The sequence below is a fragment of the Lathamus discolor genome, chromosome 9 (assembly GCF_037157495.1).
Source record: "Lathamus discolor isolate bLatDis1 chromosome 9, bLatDis1.hap1, whole genome shotgun sequence".
In the NCBI taxonomy this organism is placed as follows: domain Eukaryota; kingdom Metazoa; phylum Chordata; class Aves; order Psittaciformes; family Psittacidae; genus Lathamus; species Lathamus discolor.
The window spans coordinates 16,026,759-16,042,690 of NC_088892.1; the positions used below are offsets into that span (position 1 = coordinate 16,026,759).

A 15,932-nucleotide genomic window follows, 5' to 3' on the forward strand; every position below is an offset into this window, starting at 1 on the left:
TAATTTGATATTTTTTAACTCTCTAGTTTGACTGTGATGAGTGGCATTACTCCATGGCTGCATTTGAATACTCTAACCATTTTTTTTTTTTTTCAGGTTTTCCTCTTCATTCAGCTCCTCCAACAATTAACGTGGACTTTGATGCTGTTTTTGGGGGAAAATCTACAGCACCAGAGTACAGGACTACAAATGGTAAAAACCAGCTTATGACTAATTTATACCCTCCAGGCAACACTTGCTTAACAGTTCAGCATAATTGCTATTGCAGTTTAAATTTAGAATCACAGAATGGTTTAGGTTGGAAGGGACCTTAAAGCTCATTCAGTTCCAGCCCCCTGCCATAGGCAGGGGCACCTTCCACTAGGGCAGGTTGCTCCAAGCCCTGTCCAACCTGGCCTTGAACACTGCCAGGGATGGGACAGCCACAGCTTTCCCGGGCAACCTGTGCCAGCACCTTCCTAATCTAAATCTCCCCTCTGTCAGGTTAACCCATTCTCCCCGTGTCCTGTCCCTGCAGGCCCTTGTCCAAAGCCCTTCTCCAGCTTTCTTGTTGGCCCCTTTAAGCACTGGAACCTGCTCTGAGGTCTCCTCAGAGCCTTCTCCAGGCTGAACAAGGCCAGCTCTCTCAGCCTGTCTTCATAGGAGAGGTGCTACAACCCTCTGAGCATCTTTGTGGCCTCCTCTGGACTGGCTCCAACATTAAGAACATAGTACATTTGCAAGCTGATTATAGGGCTGATAGATAATTACAATTGAGCTGATTGTCAAGTTAAAATTAGCTTTGAGTAATCACGTATACTGTAATAATAACTGTTTCTTCTCTTCTTTTGGGGAATGAACTTTGATTGTGGCCCTCTGGATATCTCTTAACTGGTAAGTTTATGTTAGTCTGTTTTCAGTGCCTATGACTTCAGTATTTTCTTTTGATACATGATAATGAGTTTCCTCTGACTTCATTGAAATGCATTGTACTTTATGTACAATGTATTTATAGATGTATTTATAAAAATGTGCTGCTTGAAGAATAGTTGAGTTATGATCTTTCTCTTGGTTGCTGGTATTTTACTATGTATTCCAAGTCCTTATGAATATACAGCAAAGGAACTTTTGTGTACATTCAGGATCCTAGCAGTATCATGAAATTACTGATTTTATTTTTACAAGACCATTTTAGAAACTGTCTTTAACAACCTCCCTTCTTCAGTTTGAGGACATTCATCTTAATTTAAAAATACTGAAGAAAATTAAAGATTCTACTGATTAATGGCTACAGTATAGGATTCTACAAAAAACCCCAAAGGTTAATCTATGCTTCAGTCCAAGTGTTAAACACTTCCAGCATGTTGAACCTCCACTTGTAAATACTCAAACTACTTTGTGTTCTATAAAGAAAATACCTCCCTTATGGATGGAATGAATGTATGGCTTATGGATGCCATAATGCATGGCTTATGGACATATTTTATGAAACGCAATGGAACTGCTTTGTTAACTGTTGCTTTTTTTGTTTTTTTCCTTTAGGTTTCACCTTTCTAGATGATGTATTGCAACCCACAGGACCACCACAGAGTCAAAGAGCCCCTTTAGCCAGCCAGCAAAATGGAAAAATTTTGGCAAACGACCTTGATTCTTCACTTGCTAATCTAGTGGGAAGTAAGTATGAAGCTTTTAAATCTAACTGTCCCATTTGTTACTGAAAACAAAACAAGCTTCCCCCCACCCCCCAAAAAAAACCCAAAGCTTAAGGATTTTGTCTGTTTTTCTTCTCCCTTCCCTCTCCCCCTAGATCTTGGCTTTGGAGGAACTCCACCCAAAAAGTAAGTGCATACATGTACTTATAATGTTCTCACATGAGTATTTGATAGTCTCTGGCAGTTTACCAGCACTAACATAGCAAGAATCTCAACTCTTGAAAGTAATCCGGTACCAAAACCAGCAACGAAACAGTGAGTTTGTGGTCAGTTACCCCAGTATGGTCAACCTTTACTAGGAAGTAGTTCAATTAATTTAGTTTTGCAATTACTGTATTTTTATTTAAGTATTTTACGAAGCACCATAGAAGATCTTGCAGTTACATAAAACTTTAATTATGCGATATGGTGCAGTAATGACAGTGTACTTTTAACAAAGAACCCTCAGACATCATACTTGAACTGTGAGTAGTTACTGAAATCCTCAGTGTTTCCTCTGCCTGTAGATTTCAGCTGTGTACCTGTATTGAGGCATGTTTTGGTTTTCCATTATGTTGTTGTTACTCTAGTTGTTGACTTTGAGAACTAACAGCACAGTTTCATTGTAGATCGGATATGCAGTGGACCCAGCCTACAGAGAAAAAACTTACTGGTGGAACAAACTGGCAAGCAAAAACAAACACATTGACCACGTGGAGCCCTACTCCCTTACCCTCTATTCCACATATGGTAACTTCTCTATTATTGAAATCACACTTCATTCTAGCAAATGCTACTTCCCTACTTGTGTAACTTTAAAAGTATAGCAAAGGCTGTTTGGGACAAGAGTGGGGACAGTGGAGAATGCTTGTAGGATTGCTTCTTAAACTGAATACGGTAGAGATTTTAGTATATTTTATTTCCCCTCAATGTAGAACTTCTCTGTTAAAGACCTAAATAATCAGCCTTTCGCTTGAGATGTATCTCAGTTCGTAAGTTCTTTTGTAATTGAAACGAATGACTTCAAACCAGAAAATTTCTTACGTGCATGTTTGAGATGCTCCCATCCTCCCTCCCCTCCCTGCCGCACACACATGCACCTTAAAGAGATCTAAAAATGCATTTCAAGGGCAAAACTGCTGTTCCTTCCATTCTTCATTCCTTTTTCAGTTTTATCACATGAAACACTGCTGCAATCCTTAATTATCAGATCAAGCAGCACTTTGGCCTTTTGGTAGTGCTCAGCAGCAACTTCCTATTTTTAACACAGTACAAAATACTAAGTGGAAGCTTATAGTTATTTAAATGAAGAATTTTTATTCCTTGGAGAGATATTTGTAGCAACTGACTTTTCCTATTCTTTTAAAAGAATTTTTTTTAAGTATTCATACAAATGCAGACCCCTTCTGAAATACAGCTGCCTTAGAGGGACAGCCAGGGCAATTACTACATGAGTTTTGGACTGCTCTTTGCCTGACTTTATTTTCCAATAATAGTGGCTTTGCTTGTAGTGCTTATTTTCCTCATCTTACATGAGTATGCTCATTCAGAATTATCAGAGTTGAATAGAATCTTAAATCCAGTATTGGTCTCAAACAAAAATCCGAATTCAGATGAGAGGATGTCTCAGTTGTATAGCACTTACGTGAAACTTATGAGACCGTAAAACCTTTTTATGCCCCCTTGAGGCTCTTGAAGCTGTTAGAACACTGATGTGTTTTTATTTTTGGAGGCTAGAGGACACCTGAGCATACATAGATCACTGTGGATTTGGGTTTTGTGTTTTTATTTCATGTGCTCATGTTTAATAGCTCAATTATGAGCATCTTTCCAATACTGGGACACTGATTCTAACTGCCCGAGCTTGGTCTGTGGTATTCAGAGCACCAACCCATCAATTCATGTATAGTCTCCATACTCTTTTCATAGAGAAACATTTGGACTAGCACTCCATTTTTAATACAGTGAGCACTACTTAACACTGCATGGCAGTATGAAGTGCATGCATTACTATGCCTGTGAACATAGCCTGGTCCAAGCTATTACCAGCTTAAGATGCTCTTCATTTTTCTTTTTTCATATTGTGATATGTTGCAGACATCAGAAACCAGTATGTCAGCAACACTGACCTGACTATTCGTTTCTCAAGCTGAACTGTCACTGGCTTCCTTATTCCTCTGCCCTTCTCTCGCATAAAGGGAGCCAGAAGGAGTATTCCATGCCCTCCAAAAGCTTCTCACACAAATGTCTGTGCAAGCAATATACTCAAATGTGGCTGGATCTAGTAAATATTCTATTTGCACAATTAGTCTTACTAATGACAGTTTTCTAGGCAGAGAGCCTGTCCAAGTTAACAGGCTTAGTTACTGATGTTGCTGTCCTTGCACTTTTTTTCTTCCTGCTTTGTTTTAATAAATGAGTTGAGCATAGTTAGAGTCAGTTCTGGTACTGGCCTTGAATCCCCCCCATGGTTAGAATTTCCAGCTCAAATACATCTTAAATAATTTTCTGTCCTTACTCCTTTTGCTGTGCCAGAATGGAGTGCACTATCCTGGATATGTAAGTCAATTTCTTGTAAATACATTGGTTATTTTAAGTATTGAAAAATAGATGTTTTTCACAGTTTTGTGTCTATTACCAGTATGCATGAGCTTATCTAACATGAAGATTTTCTTGATTGAAGGTACCTGCTCCTATCTCATACCCACTGACCACACCTCAAGTGCCTGTATACGGAATGGTAAGAAATGGGATTGTCTTCGTATTGCTGAAAAACGGAGTTGTCTCCTCCAGTGGATTTCATGGCTGGCATTATTATGCTGAAATCATTCTGTATCTTATATGTATTGTTTCAAAAGATCAATAGTGTGTGAAATCTGATGGCTTTGTCACACTGTGCTTTGGAAAAGATTGCTCCAAATGCTATACAGCGTGGTTTTTAAAAGCTCTGACTTTACTACGTGTGTGTGTTTATACGCTTGTTTTCTACTACTCACAAAGCAAAAAGATCTACTAGAATTAGTTTGAATTTTATGTATCTGTTTTGTGGGGGTTTTGCTTTTTTTCTAACAGGTACCCCCTCAGGTTGGAGCTGCTCCTTTGATGGCACCCCAGACAATGATGTATACACAGCCTGGTCTAAGGCCAACAAACCCTTTTGCACCTGTTTCTGAAACTCAGGTGAAGTGCTTTCCTTAATCTTGAGATCACATTGAAACTTTAGCCTTGGTAAAACCAAGCAAATGCTTCATGAAGGGCTACTAATATATTTCTGCACTTGAAAGTGAGGGGCTCCTCCGTCAAGGGCAACAGGTTTTGCTGGCAAGGAAGTCAATTCAGACAGTGAGAGCATGTAAATGCAGGAAGAAAGTAAAAATCAGATTTAGTGGCTAACTCCTCACTGTGTCAGTATTAAGAAAATGGGAGGGGTGAAGATATGTAGAATTTAGATTTCCTGTGATGTAAGCTGGATGCTTGGTTTAGTCATACTGACTAGAGAGGTGGTGACAGCTGCCTGAAGGAAAGGAAGTGAAAAAGGCATGGACAAGACAATTCAAGCTGAAGAAACTGTGTACTCCAAATATGTTCATCTTCCTGTTCTTTGGGGACTTTTTATAGTCAAAAACCTGTAGTCTTACCTTGCAAGTATGAAGGCAGTTGAATAGATTCATAATTAAACCGCTGGGGAACCATGTGCGATGTAAGTGACATTAATACGTAATCTCTACTTCACAGATACAGTTTATGTAGAGCCGCCAAAGCAGCAAGATGTGAGAACAACCAAATACTGGTAAAAAAACAAAAAAGACAAGACTGAATTTTGATCTTTCTATGATGTATTCCTGAACAGGGCAACTGTTTCTTCCCTGTATAATACAATATTAGTTTGAATTGCAATGCTTTCAAGGTTCTTGTTTATAACAGTCACTGCAGTGTGAATGTTTGTTCACTGATCTTTTTTCTTCCTTCAAACTGCTCAGCACAAAACTGTATTTTATTGAGGTTGACTCAGAAGGTTCAAGCTGGATTATCATCTTCAGAGCTGAGATGAGGGGTATCATGATTGCTCTGCAACCTTATTCATCAGTGGATTACCGTAGGAAGTTAACAGAGGATATCAAAGCTATTTATTTTCTCCATAAAAAAATCTGTGGCTGTTGTAACCAAGACACAACACAAGTGAAGTCGAGCAATAAAATTTTTATGTGCTCTAATGAATACTCTGATAGAGTAATGCTTGCATTATCATAAGGCCAATATTGTGTGAAATCAGACAGCTTTTTCACATTAGGATAGCTTATAGTAACTTGCGAACTTTATAATGTGAGTTTGAAATGCTGTGAATCAACAAGATATATACATATTACATTATATATATATATATATATATTAAAAATAATAGATTGCTCCATTGGTATGTGATGGGCTGAAAGCCTGTGATGGAGCAGGGGAAACAAGTGTGTTACAGAACGGCACGTGCAGCCTCTGACCAGTGGCAGTAGCTGCACTTCCATCGAGTATCTTCTCTGCAGATAGTGTCTTTCATAGCTCAAGAAGAGTATCTTTGGGAGCCAGTGAATGCCAGGTCCCCGGGAGCAGCAAGTGGGAGCAATTTGAAAATCTAAGTCCAGAAGAGGCAAGAGATCTAACTTTTTCTACAAAGTCCATTTGGTCAAAAGAAGCAAACCTTGCAATAGTGCTGCCACTTGTGAACTGGCACCTCTATGGAAATTACCTGGCTGTAGGGAATAGCTTGTGCTGCTTTTCTGAAATAAGAACCTAGTTGTAAATCGTATAAAAGTAATTATTTTTAAACATGTAAATATGTGCAAACTTTTAGATAATCTTTTCTTTAATGCTGCAGTAATCTTTTTCTTCTGTAGTAATTTCAAGGTTAAAATGCTATGTTAAGAAATCTAGACTCTCTTTGAGAGGAAAATCTTTTAAATCAAGTAATTTATGAAGTACGCTATTCGTGATGCGTACAGACTTGTGGCACGTCTTTTGTATTTACCAATCTTCCTCCAGAACTGCAGTTGGCTGTGGAAATGCCTTATCTTTTATTTCCAATGTCTGATAAAAAGTGATACTTTTAAAACAACTGAAAAAAATCAAGTAAATGGAGTTGGGAGCAACCTTTTTTCCAGAAGTTTTGTGGCAGAGTTCAGTGAAAAGCTCCCCTGTAAAATGACTTCTACTCATGATTAATATTAAAGCTGAGTTTTCAAATAAAATAATAGTTTTCTATTGTTGCAATACATAGACCTCCAAAGCAGCATGTCTTTTAGCTCTGGGGAGTCTATAATTGCAGAACTATCTCTGACTCTCACTATAACAGGCCTGAGGATTTTGTCAAACTGCCCTGCAGAGAACTTCTAAAATACCACATTTTGCTCATATTCCTGCTTCCTAAATGCTTAATTCTGTCTAAGGAGTGCAAAAATAGTATTTTTAACACTATGGAAATATTTTTGCGAAGTGAAACAACTCAAAAGCAACAAAACAAAAAACCATCCCCCAACCCTTGGAATCTGTAACCACGGACTTCCTGGGACATGTAACCCTGCAGAGATTTAAACCAAGGAGTTCCTGAATGTGCTTTGATTTTGGTTTTATTTTAGGAATTTGGACCGGTGTGTAGCAGTTTGATGTTCAAGTTTGAATTACAAAGGGCTTCAAGCTTTAATCCACCTCTATTGGGTTGAACAGTTGTACAATTTTAAGCCAATGAGTTCTTCAGTGCCTATAGTTACCCTCCACGTGATGAGGGAAGAGATGCCATTTAGAGTGGGTCGTTGTGTTGTGTTTGTTTAAGAAATAGTGAATTCCATTGATTTATTCAGCATTGAAAGGTCTTGAGTTCAAATTAGAGCAGTACATGCAGTAATCAATGTCTGGGCATTACTGGCAGAGCCGAGGGCGCTACCAGCAGGCAGTTCCTAGCGCTGTGAGCTGTTGGGTCTCTCTCATACTGAGCTTTGTAAGTAGTAATCCATGATTTTAATGAAATATGCAAATAAATGCCTGGCAAACAGAACTTTATTGCAGAGCTTTCTGAACATCTGGAATGTACATGGCTCAGATTTAGTCCTAGGTGTAGTTTGCACCACTTCTGATTTGCTCTGGATTTTTTTAATGGTTCTTTGGTGTGCTTTCTTGTAGCAAAGCTGTCTGATACCAGTTTATTTAGTATTATAAAAGGAGAAACAGCCACCAGGTACATCCTAGAAACTTTGTGAGCTACCTTCTTTTTAGTCTCATTAGAATGTTTGATACATTAAACCACGGCGTTCAGGTTTATCCGCATGAAGAAACTGCTGAGACACTTCTCTCTGCACAGAGGTGCACAGGACTGCTTTTGCCAAGCTCTTCCTTGTGCACATATTGGAACACATGAAATGGCAGAGTGCTGTGTTTTTAAATCATGTAATCCATGTGTTAGGAGTAAAACCCAAGGACCTGGGATGCTGTTGAGGCTTTCATGGCTCAGATCTTGTTCTCCAGAAAAAAAAACCACTTTGAAGACAAAGGTTGTTCCGCAGCAGTTGTGAATAGTGATGAGTAAAACACTGAAGAAAGATGTACATAAATGTGACTTCCCCTTTTGTTTCCTTCCAACTGGTTTGATCATACTCCTGTTCTGGATGCTTCAGAGAGCAGATAGTTGACTTAAGATGTTGCTCCGGGTTTGTCTGAATAAGGAGGACGACTTGTGAAGTATGCTGTGCTTTGCGTTATTGTACTTCAGAGGGTCATTCAAGCCCGACTGTTGGGACTTGCTGCTGCTACAGGGAGGCTGTTGTGTGGGATATACCATAACTTCTGGGGGAATCTGGAGAGGTTGATTGTGTGTCGGACTGGAACGTGTACCTCTTTCTAAGTAACTGGGGGTTTCTAATGTTCTCTAGGAACAGTTTGACTTTGCCTCCAAGAAGTTATTGAGTTTTTTTAAACATTGGACTCCTGTACTAGAGCAATCTCAGTTCTGTGCACATGGCGGTGGAACTCTCATAGGTGAAAATAACACATGGACTTTTGTTTAAGGAGAAAACCACACAGAAACCAACAGAAAACCTTCGTACTCCAAGACTGAATACAGGGTGTATCCACATCTGGGTTTTTGATGTGTGGCAGGGAGGGGGGGGGTTACAGTTAGAGTAGTACGCACTGTGGATCGGTGCTTAATTTGTACATAAAAAGCAGAACTTTGTTTGGGGTAGTTTGTATCGTAAGGAAAACATCTAAAGGCACTGTGTATCAGTCATTTATTTCCATTTAAAAGATTATATTTTTGAGCAATGGAAACTGTACATGTTATCATTTATACATTACTGATAGCTAGGAGTATAGAAAACCTGTTGCTATTACTCTGAAGATGTATCTTGTCATTGATCTATATACATTACCGCGTCGCTACATTATGCAGATCCTCATAACCATTTATTTAAAGAGATTGTAGTAACTGGTACAGTTACAACAGGAATTGTAACGTGGGCTCTTTCGGTGTATCTCAAGCGTGTATCCTTGTGATTAAGTTGAATCCTTCACCAAATGTTTGGCTGGAAATTCCGTCTTGGAGCAATGACGAAATCGGTGCTGGAACAGATCTCCCTCCCCCCAACCCACACTTGACATTATTTATTTAATAGGTCTCGTTTTATACGTTATGTTTTCCCCCATAACAGGTTTGTGCCTTTCAGTGGATATTTATTTAAAAGGAGCTACTATAATTTAGGTTGGTTGGGCTGTTTTCCAATGCGTTCTTGTACAGCTGTTTCCTGACATGGGTTCCTTCATTTTATAAGAACACCGAATGTGTGGGAAACGCACTCGCCACAACCTGGAACCCGTTTTGGGGGGTTACGTTCTACGCGTTCCCTTTTTAACGCAGCCGCCGAAGCACAAGCCTGGCTGTGCGGGTGCGTTAACCGTGGCGTTCTCAGTTTGTTAATACACGAGCTGTCCCTTTTCTAGAGACCGCCCCGTCCCCTTATTTGATGAAACAAGTTTTGGAAAAAAATAAACTTTGGCACATGCACAGCGGCTGTGGGCGTGCGGGGCCGCGGGGGCGTGCGGGGGGCTCGGGGGCGTGCGGGGGCTCGGGGGCGTGCGGGGGCCTCGGGGGCGTGCGGGGGCTCGGGGGCGTGCGGGCTGCGTGCGGCAGGGCTGGGGTGCTGCTGCGTTACCGCGGCGTGAGGGGCGCCGGGCTCGGGCAGTTTAACGTGACCGGATGCCCGGTGCCCCTCCGGCAGCCGTGGCGCGTTTCACGCGCGCGGGGGGAGGGGTTTGTGTCTCGGCTGCCCTCGGGCTCCCTCCTGAGGAGCCCCGCAGCGAAGCGGGCGGGAGCGGCGCCGGCGCCGCGCCAGGCGCTGCGGGCTCCCCCCTCGGCCGCTCTGTGCAGGCGCGGCCGCGCCGGGGTCGCGCTGTCGCGGAGCTGCAGTCCCGCGCCACAGCCGCGCGCTGCCAGCGCTGCTTCCCGGCAGGCGCATGCGCAGGCTCAGGAGCCGTCCGACCGGCGCCGCTCCGGAGCCGCCCTCACCCCATCCCACCGGCAGGCGGCGCTGTGGGCCGGCCGCCGCTGCCCGCAGCGCGCGCTCCGGCGTCACGGCGTCACACGCAGCCGGACAGCCAATGGGTGGGACCGCGCTCGGTCCTGACGTGTGACGTAGGCCCGGCGTCCCGGGCACAGCCGCGCACGCACGGACGGCTCCCAAGATGGCGGCGGCCAGCAGTAACGAGGCGGGGTGCGGCGAGGCGGCGGCGGGCGGGAGGCGCGGTCCCCTCGGCATCCCCGAGGCGGTGTTCGTGGTGAGCGGCGGCTCCGCGGGCCGGGCCGGGCCGCTCCGAGCGCCCGCGGCGGGCGGGGCGGGGCGGGGATGGATGAGCAAGGGGAGCCGCGCTCCGGCAGCCGGGCCCTCTCCTTGTGAGGCGGCACCTGCGGCGGGGCAGCGGCCTGGCGGGCGGGCCGTGTCGGGGGCGGCGGGGCCGCTCCTCACTGTGCGCCGCTGCGCTCCGGGCAGTGCGGCACCTTCCGCTCCCCGCGGCGCCCTGGGCTCGTCCCGCGGCCGTTTGCGGTCTCGGCAGGGGGTGCTCGTCCCGCAGGCCGGGCAGGGTCCCGGGGGCCGGGGTGCCCCGGTCCTGGGGGGTTCCGGGGGTGAGCGGCGTTCTTTGTGTGCCCTCCTCCCGGCAGAGGCAGCCCCGGCTCTAAGCAGGATCGTGTCAGCTCACGGTCGGGCTCACTGCCGGCCGAGAGCCTGCTGTGAATGGGCCCTCCCATCGCACACACCGAGCCGTGGTTCCGCACAGCGGCCCCTCCTGCCCGGAGCTCATTCTGTCTCATCTCCAGCAGTGCCGTGCTGCACTGCCAGCACCTTTACCTGCACCTGCCCCTCATAATGTAGTTCTTGACTGGGGCTGAATCAGTCTCTGGCAGTGACTGCGGTGCCAAGCTGGTTTCCTGCAAACCAGCGAATGTGTCTTTTTGGAGAACAGGCTGAACCCGTTTATCTGACTTTAAAGGCGATTTCCCAAGAGTTATAAATCTGTTGACTGGCTGGAAGGAAGAGCTCATCGTCGGCAGTGTCATGGTTTCAAAGGTATCTGTTCGCTCTCTGCTGTGGGCTGGCTCTGATTGCTCTGCCTTGATTGCTGCTTTATCTCACTTGATCAATAAATATTGATCACACTGGCTGTACCCGGGTTGCCTTTGTGTCATCTCGGAACGCCTGACATCTGCCCTGAGCACTTTAGTTATTGTGCTGCTTTGTGCTGAGATTTCTTACTGAGACTTTTCTTGGATAAACCGGCATTTCTCGGATCTGTGCTGACATCTTCACCAGAGCTGTTTGAACTGGTCAGCTCTGACTGTTCTTGCAGAGGTGAATGGATTTCACTTGCATTTTGGTATTTCTAGGTGTAGTACCTGTGTTATTCTGTACCTTCCTAGGTCGTAGGTCCTGAACAAATAGGTACAGTGCCCTGGAATTCAGTGCTTCCAGGTCCTGCTTTTTCTTTAAGGTTCTTTAACAATTCTTGGCAAATCTTACTGGGATGTAAAACTGTTGCTGCCTGTGCCCGACTTCCCTCCACGCTTATGGGAGACTAGTATGGATGCAGGTGAAAGGGAACGGCCGTGGCTCCAGCTGCACTGCAAGACCTCAGTCCTTGTGACCGAGGAGAACGTGTGGTCTGTGCTGGCCCTCAGTGGAGGTGACTGCTGGTAGGGGACAGGAGGTAACCACAGACCTTCAAGAGGGGCTGTCACATCCCTTCTTTTCATGCTGGCAGCTGTGGGTGCAGCTCATGTTTGGTTCCCCTTTGATGCTTGTGTCTGAAGTATCTCATGTGCCGTACGATGTCACCTGGGATTGTTCTGTGCTTCTGTTCACTTCTTCCTAACCTTGTGTTGGGATCTGAAACCCACTGCAGTTTCCTAATTCTCAGTTTTGAGAGGTACTCATCAAATATAGGTGTGTCTGCAAAAGACATTCTCTATGATGATCTTAGAGTACTTGGATGTAGATGTTAAAGAGACTTTATTTTATTCAAAAGAAGCATACACCAAGAAGTTGTTAATGGTATCTGCTCCACAAAGTGAAAATACCAGGGTCTTGCGGGTGGTTTCGTTACAGGCTTCTTCAGGCAATAGGTTTCTGTTTTGTTGTGTGCTGCCATGATGATAAAAACTTGCTGATCGCTTGCTTGATGTTTCCTCCCACCGTGTGCTACAAGGGCAGTCCTACTGTGAGTCTTGTCCTCAGAAACATTTTCCTTGAAGTGTCTCAGTTCAGTCGAGGCTCTTCAAACAGTTTATTATGGTAGATACCTTTCCATAGGCATTGGTCTGTGGGTTCTTGCGCCGCTGGACTTCAAGTGACAGGAAGCACTAACGCAGGGTTTCTCTGGAGCTGTAAAGTCACTCCAGACAGAACTTTTCCAACTCTTGTTTTCTTTTGAGCTGTTGTCCAGGTGTTTCCAAATAAAGTATCTTCCTTGGCATGTGTGTGAGTGGGAGGACAGGGAGTTCACATCTGAGCACGTCTCTTTTGTTATGCTCTCTGCATATGTCCGCAGGTGCTGATGCGGAGACGCAGAGTGAGTGCCTGCAGCTCTTTATTTGGGTCATCACTTAAAAGATAAACATAAGGCTGCGTGGGAAGGTGCCATGCTGCTGTATTTCAGGGCTTGAAGTTAGCGAAGACTCTGTTGCCTCTATGGTACACAACAGTGGTGTTTAGCCAGTGAATTTTCTTCCCCAAAAGACAGAAATGAGTCCTGGCAGGGCCTTGCCCAACCTGTAGCGTAATTCTGCAGTTGAGATGCTGCATGACACACCACGAAGCAGGGATCCTAATACCACTGATGCCCAGCTCTGCTAGAGAGCTGTTCTGTTCAAGCCCAAAGAAGTGACCATGTCTCAGCCTTGCAGTGGGGTAAGATGGGTTGAAAGTCCAACCAGCGGGCCTTGGAAAACCTGGGTGGTAAATGTGAGCCTGCCTTGGGCTGGGCGTTGTGCACTGGTAGGAGACCACCAGCATGCAGGGGCCTGGATTCACTTCTCAGCATCTTTGTTTCAGGAGGACTTGGGTTCTGTCCTGTGTCTACAAACAGGAGTTAGCTGGGGCAGAGGAGGTACCCAGCACTGTGTGGGGTGAGTTGCTGCCCACCTGCTTTTTCCTTCTGTCTTGGGTGATTTACATGAGCAGAAGAGCTTCCATAAGAGGGGGTTTCATTTCAGAGCATCCTCGGGCCTCACTTGTACAACGCGTGCCTGAATCTAATCCTTAGGGGTTTCTTTGTTTAAAGCTTCTCTACAGGCTCCATGAGGAATTAGGAATGCTTCTCCTGCTGTTGTCAGTGAGGTAGCTTAAGGCGTTCCTTGGGCAGTTAGTCTGAAACTTGGTCTACTTGAGCTCTGTTGCACCGCTTACACCATGCTGCCTGCTGGAGTCTCTTGTGGAGTTCAGATTTCTGCTGCAGATTTCCTTCATGATCAGGAAGGTGCGTGAGTTCTCACCAGGTTCAGTCATTTCACAGTAAGTTGCTTTAGCCAAGAGAACTTAGGAGTCATAATGAAGGGAACCAGGTAGGTGTCTGATAGTACTTCAGTAATGTGTTATGGTCTTTTTCTGGTGTGAAACTACTGGAATGCAAACGCCTAGTTAAGGGGAGTGAAGAGGCCTGTGGCAGGCCTCTGTCAGATTTCACAGAGCTACGAAGAGAAATAAGGACAGAATTGCAGCAGTGGGTGAGTGTGGTCACCCTGAATGATACGTGGCTAAATGTCAAGGTCAGAAACGCGTGGCTGATCCCCACATGCTTTTCAGGAGGCTGAGAACGTTGCCCACAGGCAGGTGAAGCTTCCTGCGGTCTGAAGGAGGCACTTGCAGAGGTCGGCATCCCTGCCTGCTCAAGCCTGTCCTCCCTGGCTGCTTTTCCAGCCGATGGTAGGACTGGCTGGAATTGTTCTCTAGAGGATTCCATGGCTTCCTGCCGGCTATAGGAGCTCTTGAAGATGAGCTGTTCACTACCATAAAGCCTGCCTGAGCAGGTACCACAGTTTTCCTCCTCGTTGTGTCTCTACTACAACGTGTTTGATCAGGCCATGATTCTTTTCCTTCATCAGTCTTATCCTGAACAGTTTGTAATCTGATCAGCCAGAGAAGCGCTATCCCTGCTGTAGGGAGAGCAAAGCAGGGGTTAGCAGTGGTCTGAGGATACCCATCCCTGTCGGGTGTCATTCGACATCCGCTGGGACTGGAAGCACCACTGACAAGGTACTAGCAAATCTGGCTATGAAATAATCCTTGCACCTATCCTGTAGTTCCTTGCCGTAAGAAAGAGGGGAGGGGGAATTGAAAAGATGACTAAGAAGGGAAAGTAAAGGATTTTGCACCTGACTCCAGAGAACAAGAAGTTTATTTTCCTGTAAAACCCCCCCTAGACTTCGCTGCAGAAAGATGAGAGCGTGACTGTATCTAGGAGTGCTGTAAAACTGTTCTAACGCTGAGGGTTTCTTTTTCTCCTTAAAGGAAGATGTAGATTCTTTTATGAAACAGCCTGGAAATGAGACAGCAGATGTAGTTCTTAAGAAGCTGGATGAGCAGTATCAGAAGTATAAATTTTTGGAACTTAATCTTGCCCAAAAGAAAAGGAGGTAAGTCCTCATCTTTGCAGAACTGGGAAATGTGCAGCATAGTTTTATTGTTTTAAATAAGTCTATTTTAAAATACCACAAGAGGTAACATTTTTATGTTAGGGGAGCTGATACTTGTAGTACCTCGAGGAAAGCCCAGCTTTCTCTTTCCTCTTCTGGAGAATGACACGCAAAATAACTTCCAGTATTGTTGAATTGGTTCTTAAGCCTTTAAGGCCAAACAGTACTGCTGCAGCCTCTTAAATGCGGTCACCTGGGGTAAATGAGAATGCAGTTTTGTCAAATGATGACTGTATCAAGCCTGTAACTTTTGGGTCAGTGACCTCGACTCTCTTCCATAGCTTCAGTCTTGATCTGAAGCCAGGCAAGGAGCAGATTTCTAAAATCAAAACTTGATGCAATATTTTTATGTAGATTAAAGTTCCTTCATGGACAAACACCGCTCCTGACTTCTACCTGGAGGCCTGCCTTTGGCAGCCACTGCTGTCTGAGCCCACTGGCTGCTGCAAGGGCTGCCAAGGAGAGGTCTTCTATCTGTGTTTCTGCTGCAGTTTCCCTCTTTGGGAAGATCAGAAATAAGCAAAAATAGAGTATTTTAGCAAAGAGGTATGTGTTACTGTCAATGCACGTGTTCCAGGTTGAAAGCAGTATGCATTGCTCTGCTTCAGATAACCAGCGAACCTCAGAGGGCTGTGGGGCCAGTGGGGCTGGAGCTGAGGTGCCTTTACATGCCATAGCTTTCAAATCTGCATTTGGAAGCCTGGGAGGCTGTTAAGAGTTTCAGGTTTGGAAATGGAGGTTGGATTGTGTAATGAAACTGCTCGCTTGTTTAGGAAACTTTGTGTCTCTGTAAAATAATACGTGACTGTTGTTAATTCACAGGCTAAAAAGTCAGATTCCTGAAATTAAACAGACATTAGAAATTTTAAAACACATGCAGAAGAAAAAGGTAAACTTATTTTGAATATCTATGAGTATGAGAAAAGCTAACTACGTTTCCACCCTGACAGAACACATTGCAAGAAATGTTTTGGAGAGCACACTTAATATGCCTTTATAAATAGCAGAATTGTTTTTAAAGGTATGTAGTACTTCCTGGAAGCTAG

General features: G+C 44.6%; 1 protein-coding gene across 6 annotated transcripts in view; it reads left to right on the forward strand.

The window, feature by feature from the left end:
• VBP1 (VHL binding protein 1) overlaps positions 1 to 15,932 on the forward strand; it is a 40,212-nt gene that overhangs the window by 20,001 nt on the left and 4,279 nt on the right. For 3 of the 6 annotated variants that reach the window (XM_065689691.1, XM_065689692.1, XM_065689693.1), the window contains 7 exons: positions 97 to 192; positions 1,537 to 1,653; positions 1,787 to 1,817; positions 2,300 to 2,420; positions 4,354 to 4,410; positions 4,743 to 4,850; positions 5,406 to 9,708. In XM_065689691.1, the coding sequence (XP_065545763.1) occupies positions 97 to 192; positions 1,537 to 1,653; positions 1,787 to 1,817; positions 2,300 to 2,420; positions 4,354 to 4,410; positions 4,743 to 4,850; positions 5,406 to 5,420 (545 nt within the window). In that variant the 3' untranslated portion in view covers positions 5,421 to 9,708. Of the gene's footprint in view, positions 1 to 96; positions 193 to 1,536; positions 1,654 to 1,786; positions 1,818 to 2,299; positions 2,421 to 4,353; positions 4,411 to 4,742; positions 4,851 to 5,405; positions 9,709 to 10,279; positions 10,479 to 14,701; positions 14,827 to 15,708; positions 15,776 to 15,932 lie in introns of those variants that run through there. The other 3 variants (XM_065689697.1, XM_065689695.1, XM_065689696.1) reach the window with 3 other exon arrangements.